At 32.3% G+C, this 16,088-nt stretch overlaps 1 protein-coding gene and 1 pseudogene across 1 annotated transcript; one reads left to right on the top strand and one right to left on the bottom strand.

The window, feature by feature from the left end:
- Positions 1-7: 7 nt before the first annotated feature.
- LOC142632773 (protein FAR1-RELATED SEQUENCE 5-like) lies at positions 8-3,025 on the bottom strand (annotated as a pseudogene).
- A 1,196-nt stretch (positions 3,026-4,221) lies between these two features.
- On the top strand, positions 4,222-10,587 carry LOC142631878 (cullin-1-like). Its single transcript, XM_075806214.1, has 20 exons — positions 4,222-4,282; positions 4,571-4,741; positions 4,854-4,953; positions 5,159-5,347; positions 5,464-5,511; positions 5,593-5,796; positions 5,895-5,972; positions 6,580-6,669; positions 6,777-6,857; positions 6,960-7,019; positions 7,804-7,833; positions 7,915-8,001; positions 8,081-8,224; positions 8,491-8,546; positions 8,670-8,790; positions 8,884-9,045; positions 9,158-9,301; positions 9,440-9,658; positions 9,800-9,967; positions 10,175-10,587. The coding sequence occupies exons 2-20, from the start codon at positions 4,608-4,610 to the stop codon at positions 10,274-10,276; spliced, it is 2,217 nt and encodes a 738-aa protein (XP_075662329.1). The 5' UTR covers positions 4,222-4,282; positions 4,571-4,607; the 3' UTR covers positions 10,277-10,587.
- Positions 10,588-16,088: the final 5,501 nt, after the last annotated feature.

Genomic DNA, 16,088 nt, shown 5'->3' with positions numbered 1-16,088 from the left:
ATCCATGAACAAGTATGTCATCCATGAACAAGTCAAGCAAGTTCATCGTTAATGATTGAATGAAATTGTTTTGTCATCTATTTCCTTGGAGACTTTCATATGTCATCCATGTCATTGAATTAGGTGCTTGCTCTATTTCCTATATCACAAATCACAAATAATTTTCATAAAAAAATTTCAGATTTTGAGGAGTAAAAATTATTTAAAATTGCTTAACTACAAACTCGCAAGATTGATCACCTTACGTACATAGCATTGCACAAGGGAAATAGAGATATTGTAATTTATGAGAGGAGTTATTGTTTTCCTATGTGGTAAGACATAAGGAAATTAGTTTAACCAAGAATAAAAAATTTACTGTCTATACACAGTGCATGTAAATATGTTCAAGTGCAAGTATTTTTTTGCAACAAGAGTACCTTGGATAATGTTTGTCTAACAGTATCTTTAGTTGGAGTTTTTTTCTTTCACCTTGATTGTTGTTCAACCCAACTTTTACATCGTTTTCCATCCTTATGACCTTCTTTCTTTTTGAGGTATTTAACCTTTTCAACCATGATCTACAATTTCAGTACCACCCAAGGACATTTGAGCTTTAGAATTATCAAGATTCACACTTGAAAATTTCATGGCAATATTTTCAACTTGCTTTTCTAATTCCTTTGTAACAATCTCTACCAAAGCATATGCTTCTTTGATGTCAGCAGCCTGAGAGGCTAATCTAACTAGCATGGGACATAATCTTCTATACCGTTGTGTAATTTTTAATTAACATCCCATGGTCATCCTTCCCAGTATTATCTTTGACATATCCATTTTTTGCTTCTCTTGTCCATCGCTTTAAAATATAAGTATCAGGAATTATCTTTGTATTATGTATGTCAAAAACCTTCAAAGCACGACAAAATAAAATCCCAATTGTTTCAAACTTCCTACAATTGCATGAGATTGTCCTACTAATAGAACTACACAATCCTTTATATTCTCCAATCTTCTCAAGAAGCACAACAATATAATCAAGCACAACAATATATTTATGCACTAGCTGACTACAATTCCAATCTTTATTATTGCAGATGAATATTTATACTCATTTTGGAACACTTAAAATATTGTAGGGGTATACACTTGCGATGCTTGCTTCAATAAAGGTGAATTCTCCAAGCAGGCAATTTTTCCCTAGCATTATACTCAACCTCCAATTCCTTATCCCGCTTTGCCCCACTACCCTCTCAAAATGCTGAAAAATTTCGCCCATATCCAAATTTGATTTTAAGTAATCTTTCAAATCCCAATTCAAACTTTCACTAAACTGAGTACTTTGCATTCCCAAAGTAAATGCCTCCTTCATATAACATTTTGCCCATTTTGCCTTCAATTGTATATGCCATTTAACCAACTAAGAATCTTAATTATATAGGTTTGAGTCATTTTATCCTAAGTCTCTTCAAATTCACTCTCACTCCCATAATTATACCTGCAATCTTTAAAGTCTCAAAGGAACAATGAGCCATCCTTCATCAAATTTCTCAATTTCTTAATTCCATTTTGCATTATGTGTCAGGTACATAATAAATGCCACATCTCTGCCATCACTTCAATTAATGCCATTGCAATTGCAGAATCTTGATTAATAAAGATAGATTTAGGCTTTTCTACCATTATGTGAATTTAAAAAAAATCTCAAAAAACCACTTGAATGATTTAGCTGTCTCATCATATAAAAGTGCAGCCCAAAAATCACTATCCCTCTATTCCCTCTTTGGTGATTGAAACCAATAAACACAGCTAAAGGCCTAAATTTTTTTATTGGTGATTGAAACCAATAAATCACCAAAATGGGCATAATCAATTATAATTTTAGCATCAGCCCATAATATATTAGTTATTGGCTCTTCGTTATCTAGTTTTACAGCATAATGGAATGATGAATCATGAATCAATTGCTATTGAAAATACCTTAATAAACTACCGACTTCACCATATATCAAGCTTCTTTGTCGTCTAGTTCGAAGATAGTTTTTTTTTTTTTACCAATTTCATTGTAGCCAAGATTAGCCCTTCCACCAGCCTCTCTACTCATTAACACATGTGTCGCCTTAGGCTTAATTCCAGAAGCATAAGCTAAAGCAATATCAAAAGCTTGGATGTCAAACATCCTTTGTTGTGATCGCATCATGAAAGCAGTTGTTGCAAGATGAAGAAAATGGTTGTGCTCAGATACAAAATCATACACCTTATATTTTCCAGTCTCAAGAACTAATGAAACACCCATTCGTGCTAGACAATTAGTCCTTGTATCCTAACAAGGTTGATTGATTAGATTATCTCATTTATCAGTTTTACGAGTACCCTCTTTAGAACACAAAAATCTTCTTGGTGTTATTTCTCCATTTATCTTACTTTTATTTGCATAATGCTTTTGATCACTAAACCTTATTTGTTTTTCATAATTTTTCCAAAACATCCAAGTTGTCTCTAATGTATCAAACTCCATACCAACCTTTAGGGTACAATCAACCATGTTATCCTTGTTTTGACAGGAATTGTCCATCATCCTGTAAAAAAAAAAACTCAATTCTAGTAAACTGAAATTGAATATTTCAAATATTACTAATATACCAAATATACCAAGGTCCCATTGCTGATATACTCAAACTAAATAGACAAGTTTGAAACAATCATAGCAATAGCAAAACCCAATAGACATGAAAGACCCAATAGACATGAAAGACAAGCACCAAAGCAAATTATCTGTTCTGTTTCTTATCTTGAACAATTATCAAACACCTTGCAGGCAAAGGGTGCCCAAAAAAACTAAGCAACAATTATCAAATAGTGACGCAGTACGACAGTAGTGAAATAGCAAAAAACAACAAAAAAAGAAGAAAGAAATAATTTAGCAAACAACAAACAGAGAACAAAGACTATAGAGAGTAAGATAACTAATATACTTGGCCTCCATTGGTCTTTCAATGGTCATCCAAGGACAATTTGAAAGGATTGAGCTAGATGGATCCATCATTTGTAGTTGAAAATATTGAAAGTTTCAAGGATGCAAGGGAGTTGTAAAAGAAAAAAGGTTTTCTAATTTGAGATTTATTTGTTTCTAACGTTAACGTTTAGGGCAATTTTAATCCGTGTTTTTTGTGTTTTTAAAAGAGTAAGACGCTCTTAAACTATTAATTTTATTGATGAGGTGGCAGCATCTTAAACTATTAATTTTATTGTATATTTGTATCTAATAATTTTTTTTATAAGCACAATCAATTAATTAGTGATGGACTTTCTCAAAAAAAAAAAAATTAGTAATGGAGGTTCTCAAAAAAAATATACATATATTTTTTTTTGTTGCTGAATTGTATTTATATTTTCTTGAATATTTTTGGCAGCCCTATATTTATTGAATAAATAAAAAAATCTAATTTGAGTCGGTGAAGAATTCTCTCCCAAACTTGAAACTTGGGAACCGCCTTTATAAAAACGTTAAGGTATACTCTTTTATTTTTTGGGTAATAGTTAATTTAGAGCATTTATTATAATTTGGGATTACTACATTTTTCAATCACAAAAAAAAAAAAAAAAAAAATCTAGGGGTGTGATGAGTATTATGCGTTAGTAGGTGAAATAATTTTTCATTACATTCCTAAATTTTTCATCACATTCCTAGATTTTTTTTTGTGATCGGAAAATGTAGTAATTCCAAATTATAATAAATGCTCTAAATTAACTCTTACCCAAAAAATAAAAGACCATCTGAACGCTAGTTTGTTAGTAAAGAATATTAAGTTTAAAAGATCAAGATTTATATTTTTTTACCAAAAAAAATGGATCAAGATTTAGAGGGACAGCTCCAAAGTCCAAATGTCTCATCTGCAATAAATCCCAAAACACAATCAATTAAGAACTACTTATGCGCGTGCTCAGAAACTATTTTGTCAATAAAGAATATTAAGTTTAAAAGATCAAGATTAAAATTTTTTTTACCAAAAAAATAGATCAAGATTTAGAGGGACAGCTCCAAAATCCAAACGTCTCATCTACAATTAATCCCAAAACACAATCAATAAATTTAAGAATAAATAAATTTTGACAATCATTTAAATAAATAAATCTAATTCGAGTCGGCGAAGAATTCTCTCCCAAACTCGAAACTTGGGAACCGCCTTTATAAAAACGTTAAGGTATATATATAATAATCAGTCTACAATAATACGAGTAATTTAACGCTCCTACTTTCTCACAAACCTACGCTTGGTTTTGCTACCAATTAATTGAACTGGTACTTTAATTTTCTGGGTTTTTTTCTTTGTTCAATTTATCATACTTTGTTCATGTTTTGTATTGGTTTTATGGAAGAATATACATGATCTATACCTCTTAAAACTTGTTGCAAAGTATTGTTTTGATGGAAGAATATACATGAACTATAAACTTGTAATTGCAAACTTGTTGCATCATGCATGCATACACACTGTATGTTGATTTGTCAAGTTCAAGATCAGTCTCTCGCACTCCACATGCACACAAATAAACAAGGTTGTGATGGTTTTTTTTTTTTTTTCTACAGATTTGTGTTTGAAGAGCTGATACTTTCCTTTACAACAATGGTGGCAAAGACTTTTACCGTTGAGGAAGGATGGGAATATATGAGAAACAATGGGATATTAAAGCTTATTAGGATTCTTGAAGGACGGTCAGAGCCATCTTTCACAATAGCAGAATCTATGATGCTCTACACGTATTCTTTTTATTTTTTTGGCATTGATTTAATATGTATAGAATTTTTTAGTCACAAAATCATTGGTTTTTGTCAGCATGTGTTAGCGATATTTCCTTAATTTCAATTACAGAACTGTTTACAACATGTGCAATCAACATCCCCGTCCTGATAATTCTGAGAAGGTCTATAAAAAGTACCAGGAGGTGTTTGAGGAATACATAATTCCCAAGGTAAGGAATAATGGCATTCTCTTCTTTTCATATTTTGATTCATATTTTATCATAAGATAATGTAGATGTGTAGCTCAATAACTTGCTTGGTTTATGCCAATTTCTATGACTTGCATAAATAATTTCTCAATGTATCTTTGTACTAACACTACTCCTTATTTTTTTTTCCTTTGCTGATCTAATTATCTTTTGGGATCCTTTGAAGGTATTACCATCTATAAAAGAGAAGCATGGTGAGATTATGCTTATGGAACTAGTGAAAAGATGGGTTAACCACAAAGTAATGATTAGATGGCTGTCACGTTTCTTCGAATATCTTTCTCGTTCCTACCTAGTTAAAAAACTAGATTGTTCTCCACTTGAGGAACTTGGAGTTAAACACTTCCGCAATCTGGTTTGTTATGAGTTCTTGATTCGTCACCTTTAATTATTTTTTTCAAGTATCTTTCCTCTTCCTCTGCTTCAAATACATTTTAATCATTCTGGTGTACCTATTTTACTTAATCTCAGGTTTATCTGGAGGTGGGTAGAAATGCCATAGATGTTGTAATTACTCTGGTAAGTATATTGCCTTATAAACTAATGAGGTTCCACTCTTTGTTATCATTAAAAGTAGAATAACCAATACCTGTTGATCAGATAAATAAAGAACGTGAAGGACAGCAAATTGACCGAGGACTGTTGAAGAATGTTTCAGATTTCTTTATAGAAATTGGATCTGTATGTATAAATTGTTATGAAATGGATTTTGAAGCACTCATGCTTCAGGATACTAGTGAATACTATTCTCGTAAGGCATCAAAATGGATTGTGGAGGATTCTTGTCCAGATTATATGTTAAAGGCAAGTGTATATGAACATAATATTCCTGAATTATAAAGATCTTTTTTTATTTTTTGGTTTAATCTCTTTGATCTAAAACCTGTTATAAATTTGCACAGGCTGAGGAATGCTTGAAAAGGGAGAGGGATAGAGTTTTTCATTACATGCATCCAAGCACTGAGAAGAAGTTGGTGGAGGTTAGTTAATATATTTAAAAAAAAAAAATTCCTAATGCATCTATTGGGGGGGGGGGGGGGAGGTATTTATTTATCATTGTAAATCCTTAAACACCACCTCTTTTATTTGTTTTCTTTGAAGTTATGGTTTTACATCACTTAAACCCCCTTCCCCCTCTCCCTCTTTTTTTCCAAGAGAGATAGACCCATACATCTGATATCTCTTGATTCTCAGCACTAATTAAAGCTCAAAAAACTAATGGATTATCTTCTTTCAAAAACTAATGTAATTGATGATTAATATGTTAAATATGAGAAAGCAACTTCTACATGTGGAGAGAAAAGTACCTCATTGCACATTGATGCACAAAAAATATTTGAATAACTACCTATCTGAGGATTTGACTTTACATATATTAGATAGACGTGGTAAAATATTCTCTGTTGAAAGTCTCTCTCTGTTAGCCATCTGTGTTAAGGGACGCGGAAAGAAAAATTCAGCAGCATAAGAGTTTTGATCAGTAATTTCAGACTTATGAATGCAACATTAATTAAGATTATATGTTCTTGGGGAGATTGTCAGTGCTTTCAAGTTCATTTTATTCACAGCTATATAATTTGTCTGTAGAAAGTGCAACATGAGTTGTTGATGGTCAAATCAAAGCAACTGCTTGAGAACGAGTGTTCTGGATTTTGTGCATTGCTTAGAGAAGAGAAGGTATTTTCTTGTCTAGCTTTCTTTCTCATTATTTAAAAAAATTTCTCTAACCTTTTTTACTTCCTAGATGCTTAAAAAGTTCTCTTCTTTGGATATGGTGCTTTTAGGTAGAGGATCTTTCCAGAATGTATAGACTTTACCATGAAATACCTCAAGGCTTGAAAAATATTGCTTCTATATACAAAGAGGTAGCTGCTTCTGAGCTTAGATTCATTTTGAGACTGAGATGAGCCTCTTTCACATGTTCTTTTTTAACATTACTGATACTGTTGAGGGTTCTTGTGTGGCAGCATATTACTGGTGAAGGTACTGCTTTGGTCAAAGAGGCTGAAGATGCCGCACCAAATCAGGTTGAATTTTCTTTTTTTTTTTGTAAAGCTGGCACATGTTTTATATTCCTGTCCTCTAAATTATGCTATGACATTGTGCATAAATTGCTTTTATGCACATGATAGCAGCCAATTTTTTTTTAAGTGGAAAAAAAGCGCGTCAATAAAACAAGCTTATGTATCTTCAGTTCAGATGCTTGTTATGTATGAATTTTAGTGCAACTTAGCAGTAATTCTATGTGATCATAAAGCCACTATAGCTTTTGCACTGCATGTGATTATGTTACAAATGGTAGACATATCCATCTTACACTTTAGACTAGTAGTGTTACCATTAATCATAGAAGTGTATATTAGTCTTATGCTTAGTGATAATGCCATAATTTTTTTTTTTTTCTTTTCCTATTTCCATTTTTAATGCCTATTAAAATTTGACTAGAAAATTGCAGTGAGACCTTGTACTTAGATAGAAATGCTGGAGGCCAATGATAGCTCTGTGGTTGAAATTATGAATATAGCTCACCGGTAACTTTAGTTGTCTAGATTTGAGGAAGATCTAATTCATAAAGTAAACTAGCTTCTTCTTTTTTTCCTTGTGTAGACATAAGATAATTAATGCTTCACCAAAATAGGTTGTGGAAAGAAGATATTTCCAGTATGTGAAGGGATTTCTAGGTTATGTATGCATTGGTCAACTCTATATTCTCTCAGCATAGGTCCATTAGTAAACTAAACATGCAGTGATCTAATGATCTTTGTTTCTAATTGTTGACGATGATGCTAATTGCTAAAAACAATGTTCCAGGATGCAAGTAAAGTTGGGGTGCAGGAACAGGTAAATTTTTTAATCTGCATGATCAGTGTTTTGGAATATTGAAGAGTGTTAAGGAGATTGATGTAGTTGTGTGGTCTTCAGGTCCTTACCAGAAAAATAACCAAGCTTCTTGACAAGTATGTGGCACAAGTGAATGATTTGTTCTCAAACCACAGTTTGTTTAACAAGGTTTGTATTGTAGAATATTGTATGTTTAAACCTTGTTCTATCTTTTTTGTCTAAACTCCCCTTTTCTTTGGTTCAACAGGCCCTGAAAGAGGCTTTTGAGGTATTCTGCAATAAAACTGTTGCTGGAAGATCAAGTGCTGAACTACTGGCTGCATCCTGTGATAACATCCTCCACAAGGGTGGAAATGAGAGTGATGAGGACATTGAAGAAACACTTGAGAAGGTATGCTTATTAGAATATTACTGATAAAAAAATGGGTTTGAATTAGAATACAGAACATAGGTTTTATGTTTTAAGAATATGTTACTTCCTGAGAGGCGATGCACAAGCATATGGTTCAATCTATCTCATTATCTCCAATAAATCTTATGTTGGTAACAGCAAGGAAAGAATTGTTTCAATTCCAATAAATAGATATATTTTTTTCTACCTGATTTCCTTTGAATATTCCTGGCATTGGAATTAAACTGCATAATTGATTTCTGCAGGTAGTTAAGCTGCTTGCATTTACTTATGATAAAGACCTTTTTGCAGAATTCTACAGGTATAAATCTAAATATTATAGTAGGTATTCATCTTGTTTCATTTTCTTTGTTGTTTGAAATAGAATTTATTATTTTATATTTACAAGTTGGCACCCATATTTGTTTCTTCGGACTGTTGGCAGAAAGAAGCTAGCTCGCCGTCTACTTTTTGATCGGGGTGCTAATGAGGACCACGAAAAGAGTATTCTATCCAAGATGAAGCAGCAGTGTGGTGGACTGTTTACATCAAAGATGGAGGGGATGGTTAGTTGGCCTAGGTTATTGTGCTTAAATTTTCTATATGTGCATATATTTTGTGTTAATTAAGAGTTGCTTAGCATCTTTTTATTCTTCCAGGTCACCGATATAATATTGGCACGGGAATATCAGAACAAATTAGTGGAATATCTTCGCAGTAACTCAAATGCAAATCCTGGGATTGATTTTAGTGTCACAGTTCTTACTAGTGGATTCTGGCCAACTTATAAATCCTTTAATCTCAGTCTCCCCACGGAGATGGTAATGTCCACTTCTATAGTCAAACATTGACTTTCCAGTACTGGTGTGATTTTTCAGGAAAGAGAAAGGTGTTGCCTAATGTTTTAATATGTTTGCATATTTTTTGGTTCAGGCAAAGTGTGTTCAGGTTTTTAAAGATTTCTATGACACACAAACAAAACACAGAAGACTTACATGGATCTATTCATTGGGAACTTGCAACATTAATGCAAAGTTTGAGACAAAAACTATTGAACTGATTGTGTCAACCTATCAGGTAATCTACACTCTGCAACCTTCATACTTTATTTGGAAGAGAGGACAAGGGGATGTTGGAAACCTTATTATTGGAATGAGATTAATGACTTTAAAAATATGGAATTTAAAGGTTTTTTTTTTTGTTGATATTTGACAGGCTGCAGCACTGTTGCTATTTAACTCTTCGGATAGATTGAGCTTTTCAGAAATCAGAACTCAGTTGAACTTGACTGATGATGACTTGGTTAGATTGCTTCATTCACTGTCATGCGCCAAATATAAGATCCTTAAAAAGGAGCCAAACACAAAAACTATCTCTACAACTGACAACTTCGAGTTCAACTACGAGTTCACTGACAGAATGAGGAGGATTAAGGTCTCACTGCCTCAGATTGTTTTAGAATCCTTACATTTAACTTATTACTTCTATTCACCCTTGCCTTTTTTGCTTTCTTTTGGTTTCCGTTGTTCTTTTTTATATTAAAGATGATTTCTTTTCTTATATTGCTCAATGAAGATTCCTGTCCCACCGGTGGATGAAAGGAAGAAGGTAATTGAAGAAGTTGACAAAGACAGGCGCTACACTATTGATGCTGCAATAGTCCGCACCATGAAAAGTCGGAAAGTTTTGGAGCTCCAAAAGTTAGTCATTGAGTGTGTGGAGCAGTTGAGCAACATGTTCAAGGTGCAGCATATACTTCTTCATATGTGATATTGAAAAAAAAAAATTAAACAGTCTTCTATTAGCTTTAATTTAACTGCAGTTGAAATCAATAGATGAATTTTTTTTTATGAATTAGAGAGTACAGCCTGTATTCTTCGTTTCTGCTATATTATCTCTCTAATAACTCCTCCTTTACAATCTGATCATGGATGAACTTGGAATGTGCAGCCTGATATTAAATTAATTAAAAAGCGAATTGAAGATCTTATCACTCGTGATTTTCTGGAGAGGGACCAAGACAACCCAAGCATGTTTAAGTACTTGGCATGACAGGTATATATTTGGATCTTGGTTCTTTCCACAAGCTGGGATGTCAGTTATAGAGAATTCAAACTCCAAATGTTGTATGGTTTCTGCACCTTCAGCTGTAAACATTGAGCAATCAATGCATTTGAACAATAACTTTATGCTTTTACTAGGGATTAATTACCATTACATGATTACTATTGTTTAAGCCTTTCGTAGATAGATCACTTTTAGTGTTTTGTTATTTTCACATTGTTACTTGTTATTCTTGACGAAGCCATGTGATGGCTTTGCAATCTTTGTATAAAGAATCATGAATGGTTAGTGATACATATTAAGCAATCTTTAATTTGATTTAATATCGTTTCCTATATCTGGCTTCCTGTCTTCCCATTACAAGGATCTTTGATTGTACACGTGCCTGTTTTGGTTTGAGAAAGCTTGCTAACTGAAAGCCCATGATGGCTTTGGAAAAAGTTTGTTCTTCAAGGAACTATAACAAGGTTCTTATCATGATGTATTACTGTATCTGATACATCAGATGTTAGTCAATCAGACAAAAAAATTGAGAGATCAATCGATTCTGCCAGCAACCTATGACATAGTTTCTAGGTCTTTGAAATTACTTTTACCTTTCTACCAAAAGAGCAAGTATATCTTATCAAAAAAATAAAAGAGCAAGTATAGTTTACCTACTCACCTCTTGTTACAGAATAAATGGACAAAAGATGAGTAAATATATTGTCACTGAACAATAAGAGTTGGAACTTGGAACCATTGAGTCCCCTTAACAAATGGAAACTATCATGCAACTTCAAAATTTGGATGCAGGATTTTATGGTGATTATGTTCTTTTCCTTTTTTTTTTTCCTTCAGAAATTTTTATTGTTGGTTTTATCAACCTTATTGTTGAAATTTATGGTGATTATTTTCCTTTTAAATTTCTTTGCTTGTTGCTTCTATGATCCGCGGTTCAGGCAAAATAAAGGATAGATGTTTATAAAGCCTGATATATTACTGCAAAAACCATCTCTTTTTTATTATTTATTTTCTCCCATGTTTTAGGCAAGATAAGGAAATCATAAGCTAAGTACAAATATTACATTTAGAATCATTGACAAGTCATTAACAGTCTTGTGATTTAATGGTATTGTCTAATCTCCCTTGTAAGGAAAATCACGATTCAAGTTTCTCCTCCCCAGTTGTTGTAAAAACTATTTGAAAAAAAAATCATTAACAAAGCCAGTAGCTTATAATTAGAAAAAACTAAAAATGTCGTGCTCGAGTCAAATCTATATCAAGTATTTACAGAATTTCTCTCTCTTAAAAGCATCTACAGAACTTTAGTGCAATAATTTTCCTAACTATTGTTTTCATTTATACTCCACTTCCTAGTAGGCATTTCTCTAAGTTGTGTAGTTGGTCCACCATTCATGCATGGGAATTGATCAATATTTAAGAAAGCAATTAGATCCAAGTATCTTTCATATGTCGTTTCACACGTATAGATGCTGTTTGGCTCAATCTCTAGAGGTTGCCTAACATCTTGGAATGGGCAACCAACCATAACTACATTCTCCATAAGACCTCCCAATTTCCTAAGAAAATGAATGGTAATGCTACCAATACAACATAGAAAGAGACTAAAGTGGAATTCCAGTGAAGATAAGCTTTTAGAAATATAAATAAATAAATATATATATATATGTACATATATATGCACACTTTGACCTATATTTTTGTTAAGGACATATTTTATGTAGTTGGCTAATCCTTTGACAAAACGCACTTTACTTGTATTTTGATTGATCTAGGATGTGTTTAATACTTTAAAAAACATGTTGCTCAAATCTAGTATTAAAGCCATGAAGATTGGACCAAGAAACAAGTGAAGAAAATGTGTTTACTAAAACTGGACACCTGTTGGACACCTGCGGATAGTTGCTGGACACTTGCTGGACAGCTTCTCGACAGTTGCTCGACAGATAGCTATCTATCAAGGTTTAATGAAGCTCGACATATGCTATCTATCGAGGCTATCTATCAAGGTTACGGAAATCAAAATTTTCAGATCTAATTTTTGGGCCAGGCTTTTGTATTTGTGTAGGGTTTTTTTTCTCACAACCCTAGACATATATAAGACATATTTTAGAGGCCGTCACACAAGAGAATAGAAGGAGAGTATATGCAAAAGGTGACCGAAGCCTTATTCTCTCAGAAAGAAGCTACTGCGTCTTTGTGCCTTAGGGTTTTGTAATCAAATGCTTCTTGATCTTCATTGTTGATGAAGTGAAGAACTTTGCAACCAACATCTTCTTCTCTAGTCGGTGATTGAAGTCATGTACTGGAATCAGCGCAATTGGTTAGTCATGTACAGGGATTCGTGCATCAAAGGGTGGCGTTCATATATTGAAGAGTTCAGAGGTTCTGAAGCGGTAGAAGGTTTCTGCTATGAGTTCATCTACCGGGATTGTAGAGTCTAGGGACAAAGGTTTTGTACTAAATTTGAAACTTCTCTTTACTATAGTGAATTGCTTTTCGGGAAGGTTTCCCTCCAGTTTTTTTTTTCTGTAAAATTGGTTGGTTTCATTGGTTTTCCTGGGTCATCATATCTTGTCTTATTTATTTTTCCGCTGCACTTATTTGTGACATGATATTGATGTTTGTTTGTTTTAACAAGTCTTATGCATAATAAATCTAATTAACAACTTGGGTTTAAAACTTGTTAATTCTATCAACCGGAGTCTAAATTTCTCAACAATTTTTAATGATTTTACATTTTTCATAGTAATCTTTAATTAAATTTTTATTCATTTTGAATGTTAATATGCACAATTCAGTTTACCAAACTAATTGTTAGTTTGGAAAGTGAAAAATACTAAAATTAACAGCAAAATTGATTGAAACTAAAATAAATGACTACATTAAAACATATTAAAATTAAAGGATTGGAAAGGGAAAAAAAAAAAACAGAGAATTGGAATTGACAATAAGTCAAAATTAAAGGGTGCAATTTGTAATTTTTAAAATTTTTTTTAAAAAAAAGCCTAATAAGGGTGCATTGACAATGGGGAGCAAGCAACAACCGATGGTGAGAAGAGGAGAGAGACGACAATCTTAGGAAAAGATTGCGACCTCCCATGGCCATTTATGGTTTCTTTTTTCTTTTTCTTTTTTGGCAAAATCACAGTCTCTCAACCTCATGGTCAAATTTGGGTTTATTTAGGATGCGGCTTCTGTCCAATATCTTGTGACACTAGACCCACTGCAATCATGACATGTGTCCAAAACAAAAGAAAAAAAGAGCACAGCTTCTGTCCAGTGCCTCCAGTGCAATGGACCCGCTGCGATCATGACACATGTCTAAAAATAGACACATATCATGATCACAGCGGGTCCAGTGCATTGGAGGCACTAGACGAAAGCCGTGTCCTTTTTTTTGGTGAAGATTGCGGCCTCCTATGACCAACTATGGTTTTTCATTGATGAGAGATTTTTTTAAGAAACATATATATTGTAAGATAGTCAGTTAGATAGTCTCTTACCCCCTTCACCCAATATTTATGGCATCCAACCCTTCATCAACCAATAAATCGACAATTAGGCCACAAGATATGTTGGGTCGAGTGATTGGATCGGGCATCACTTTTCTGTTGACACTCCCCTAATAAAAATTATTATAAAAAAATGGTAGTATAAAAATTTTCTTTCATGATGATGGATAGCTTTTAAGGAAAAGTGCAAGTTAAAAAGCACCCATCATATTTTCAACAAGGAAGATGGAAGAGGTTGTCAAGATTTCCAAAACCCAACCCCCCAAAAGAATTGACAGCCTACTCAAATCGAATGTGACGTTTGATGGAGAATTGGGTGAGGAAGTTACTAGTTGGTTCAATAAATCTTAGCACTGTTGTTTTTTCTTGTTGTCAAGGCATCAAGAGCTATTATGTCCAGTCATACAAATTCAATTCAAAAGCAACCCAAAAGTCATATGTGACATAAAGAAATTCTTATATTTCTTGTTACAAAGTGATCCAACGGTTTTGGTGGGTGTAGGGTACGTTTTAATCCCCACCAACATCATTTATCCAAAGCCAATTAATTAATTCATCAAAAAAAAAAAAAAAAACAACAACAACAACTCTACCAGTGTGTCATTTTATATAGTATGAAATACTCTGTTTTAATAAGATATATACCATGAAATATTTAACAAATAAGGTTTTTTTTCCCTAAGGTACTTAACAAATAGGTTAGATACATGTAAATGTAAGATTATTTATTAAAGAAAAAGACTTTCAAGTTGGATTAGTAGTCAAATAAAGATTTCTTGGTAAACAAGAAAAAAAAAAGTTTTTACAGATATTATCCATCCTTGGATTTTGATGTGAGTGTCACTTTAGCCCTTAAACTTTTGACTTAAACAATTAAGCCCCATAACTTTATATTTATGATAAATCATTAAAAAAATAATTTATGGTAAAATATTAAAGTTAAACAGATTTAATCATGTGATGTGCACATGATTTTACCCAATCATGTTAAAAGTCCAAAAATGATATTTGTGAAACCCCCTAAGAATTAACAAAAGAGATGTTAATGTGACCATTGGCAAATAGTATAATAAATCATAAAAGTTTTAAAAAAAATATTGATTATATGGTTGACATGACTTCCGTTAGATCTTTGAATAATTTGATAAATACAACAATTAAGGAGATGAATATCACGTGTTATATTTCCTTGGGACATCAAAAAATGTCAAGCAAGAAGAAGTGAAAAGACTTTAGAATAGATGTCATCATTTACAACCTTTAAATTTGAGCTGTTCCATTGAAAAACTTACCAAAGAACCACCTAAAAAAATTACTTTTGCATTTTTACTCTCTTTAAACCATGGAGAAAAAGAATAAATATTCTTACCACTATAATAAATTCAATTTAATCAAAATAGCCCGACCTAAATCATATTTGGCCCCAAATTTAAAGAGCCAGAAAACATAAACTATACTAGTGGAGGGTACAGGCGTGACTGTCTTCTCAAATTTTTTCTCTCTCCACTTTCTATGCCTAACTGGATCTCTCTCTCTATCACATTCTCTCTCCACTTTCTGTTTGGATGGGTTTAATGTTTGATGTTTTAAAGCAGTTAGTTTTCTTTTTATACGGAGAGGCTATCAAATGGCGTTTTAATGTTGCGAAACAGTATAATGTATCGCTTTTTAATTATGAATGTGGCTGAAAGTTAGGTGGGTCTTTTTTTCCTATGTGGCAGCACTGCCACTTTCAATGCCTAACTGGATCTCTCTCTATTGTTGACAATAGAGTTAGAGTTTTTTTTTTTTTTTTTTTTTTTTTTTTTTTTTTTTTTTTTTTTTTTAAGATAAGTTTAAATAACCACTCATGTTTATATATATATATATATATATATATATATATATATATATATATATATATATATATATATATATATATATATCACAATTATGTGAATATTTGTTATTTTTACTAATAGAGATTTGTTGATGCCTTGATGGTATGAATTTAAATTAATTTGAAACTAACTAAACTATAGGAAAATTATGTAATTTATTTAAATATTTGAAAATTGTAGTTTTTTTTTTTTTTTTTGTTGAGAAAGAAAAAGGGTAATCACTTGGTGAAAACAAAAGTTTAGTTGCTTGAACCATAATAAATAGACATTCAGTAATACAACCAAAACTTTACAACTCAACATTTATTATATAATAATAATAATAATATATGATATTATGTAATATGATTTGTGGACAATGTGAATTTAAATTTTTTTATGTATTAAATACTTCTTCTTTTT

Source organism: Castanea sativa, chromosome 4 (assembly GCF_040712315.1).
Source record: "Castanea sativa cultivar Marrone di Chiusa Pesio chromosome 4, ASM4071231v1".
NCBI lineage: Eukaryota > Viridiplantae > Streptophyta > Magnoliopsida > Fagales > Fagaceae > Castanea > Castanea sativa.
The sequence above is the reverse complement of the archived record's forward strand: the minus strand, read 5'-3'. Positions and strand labels throughout refer to the sequence as shown.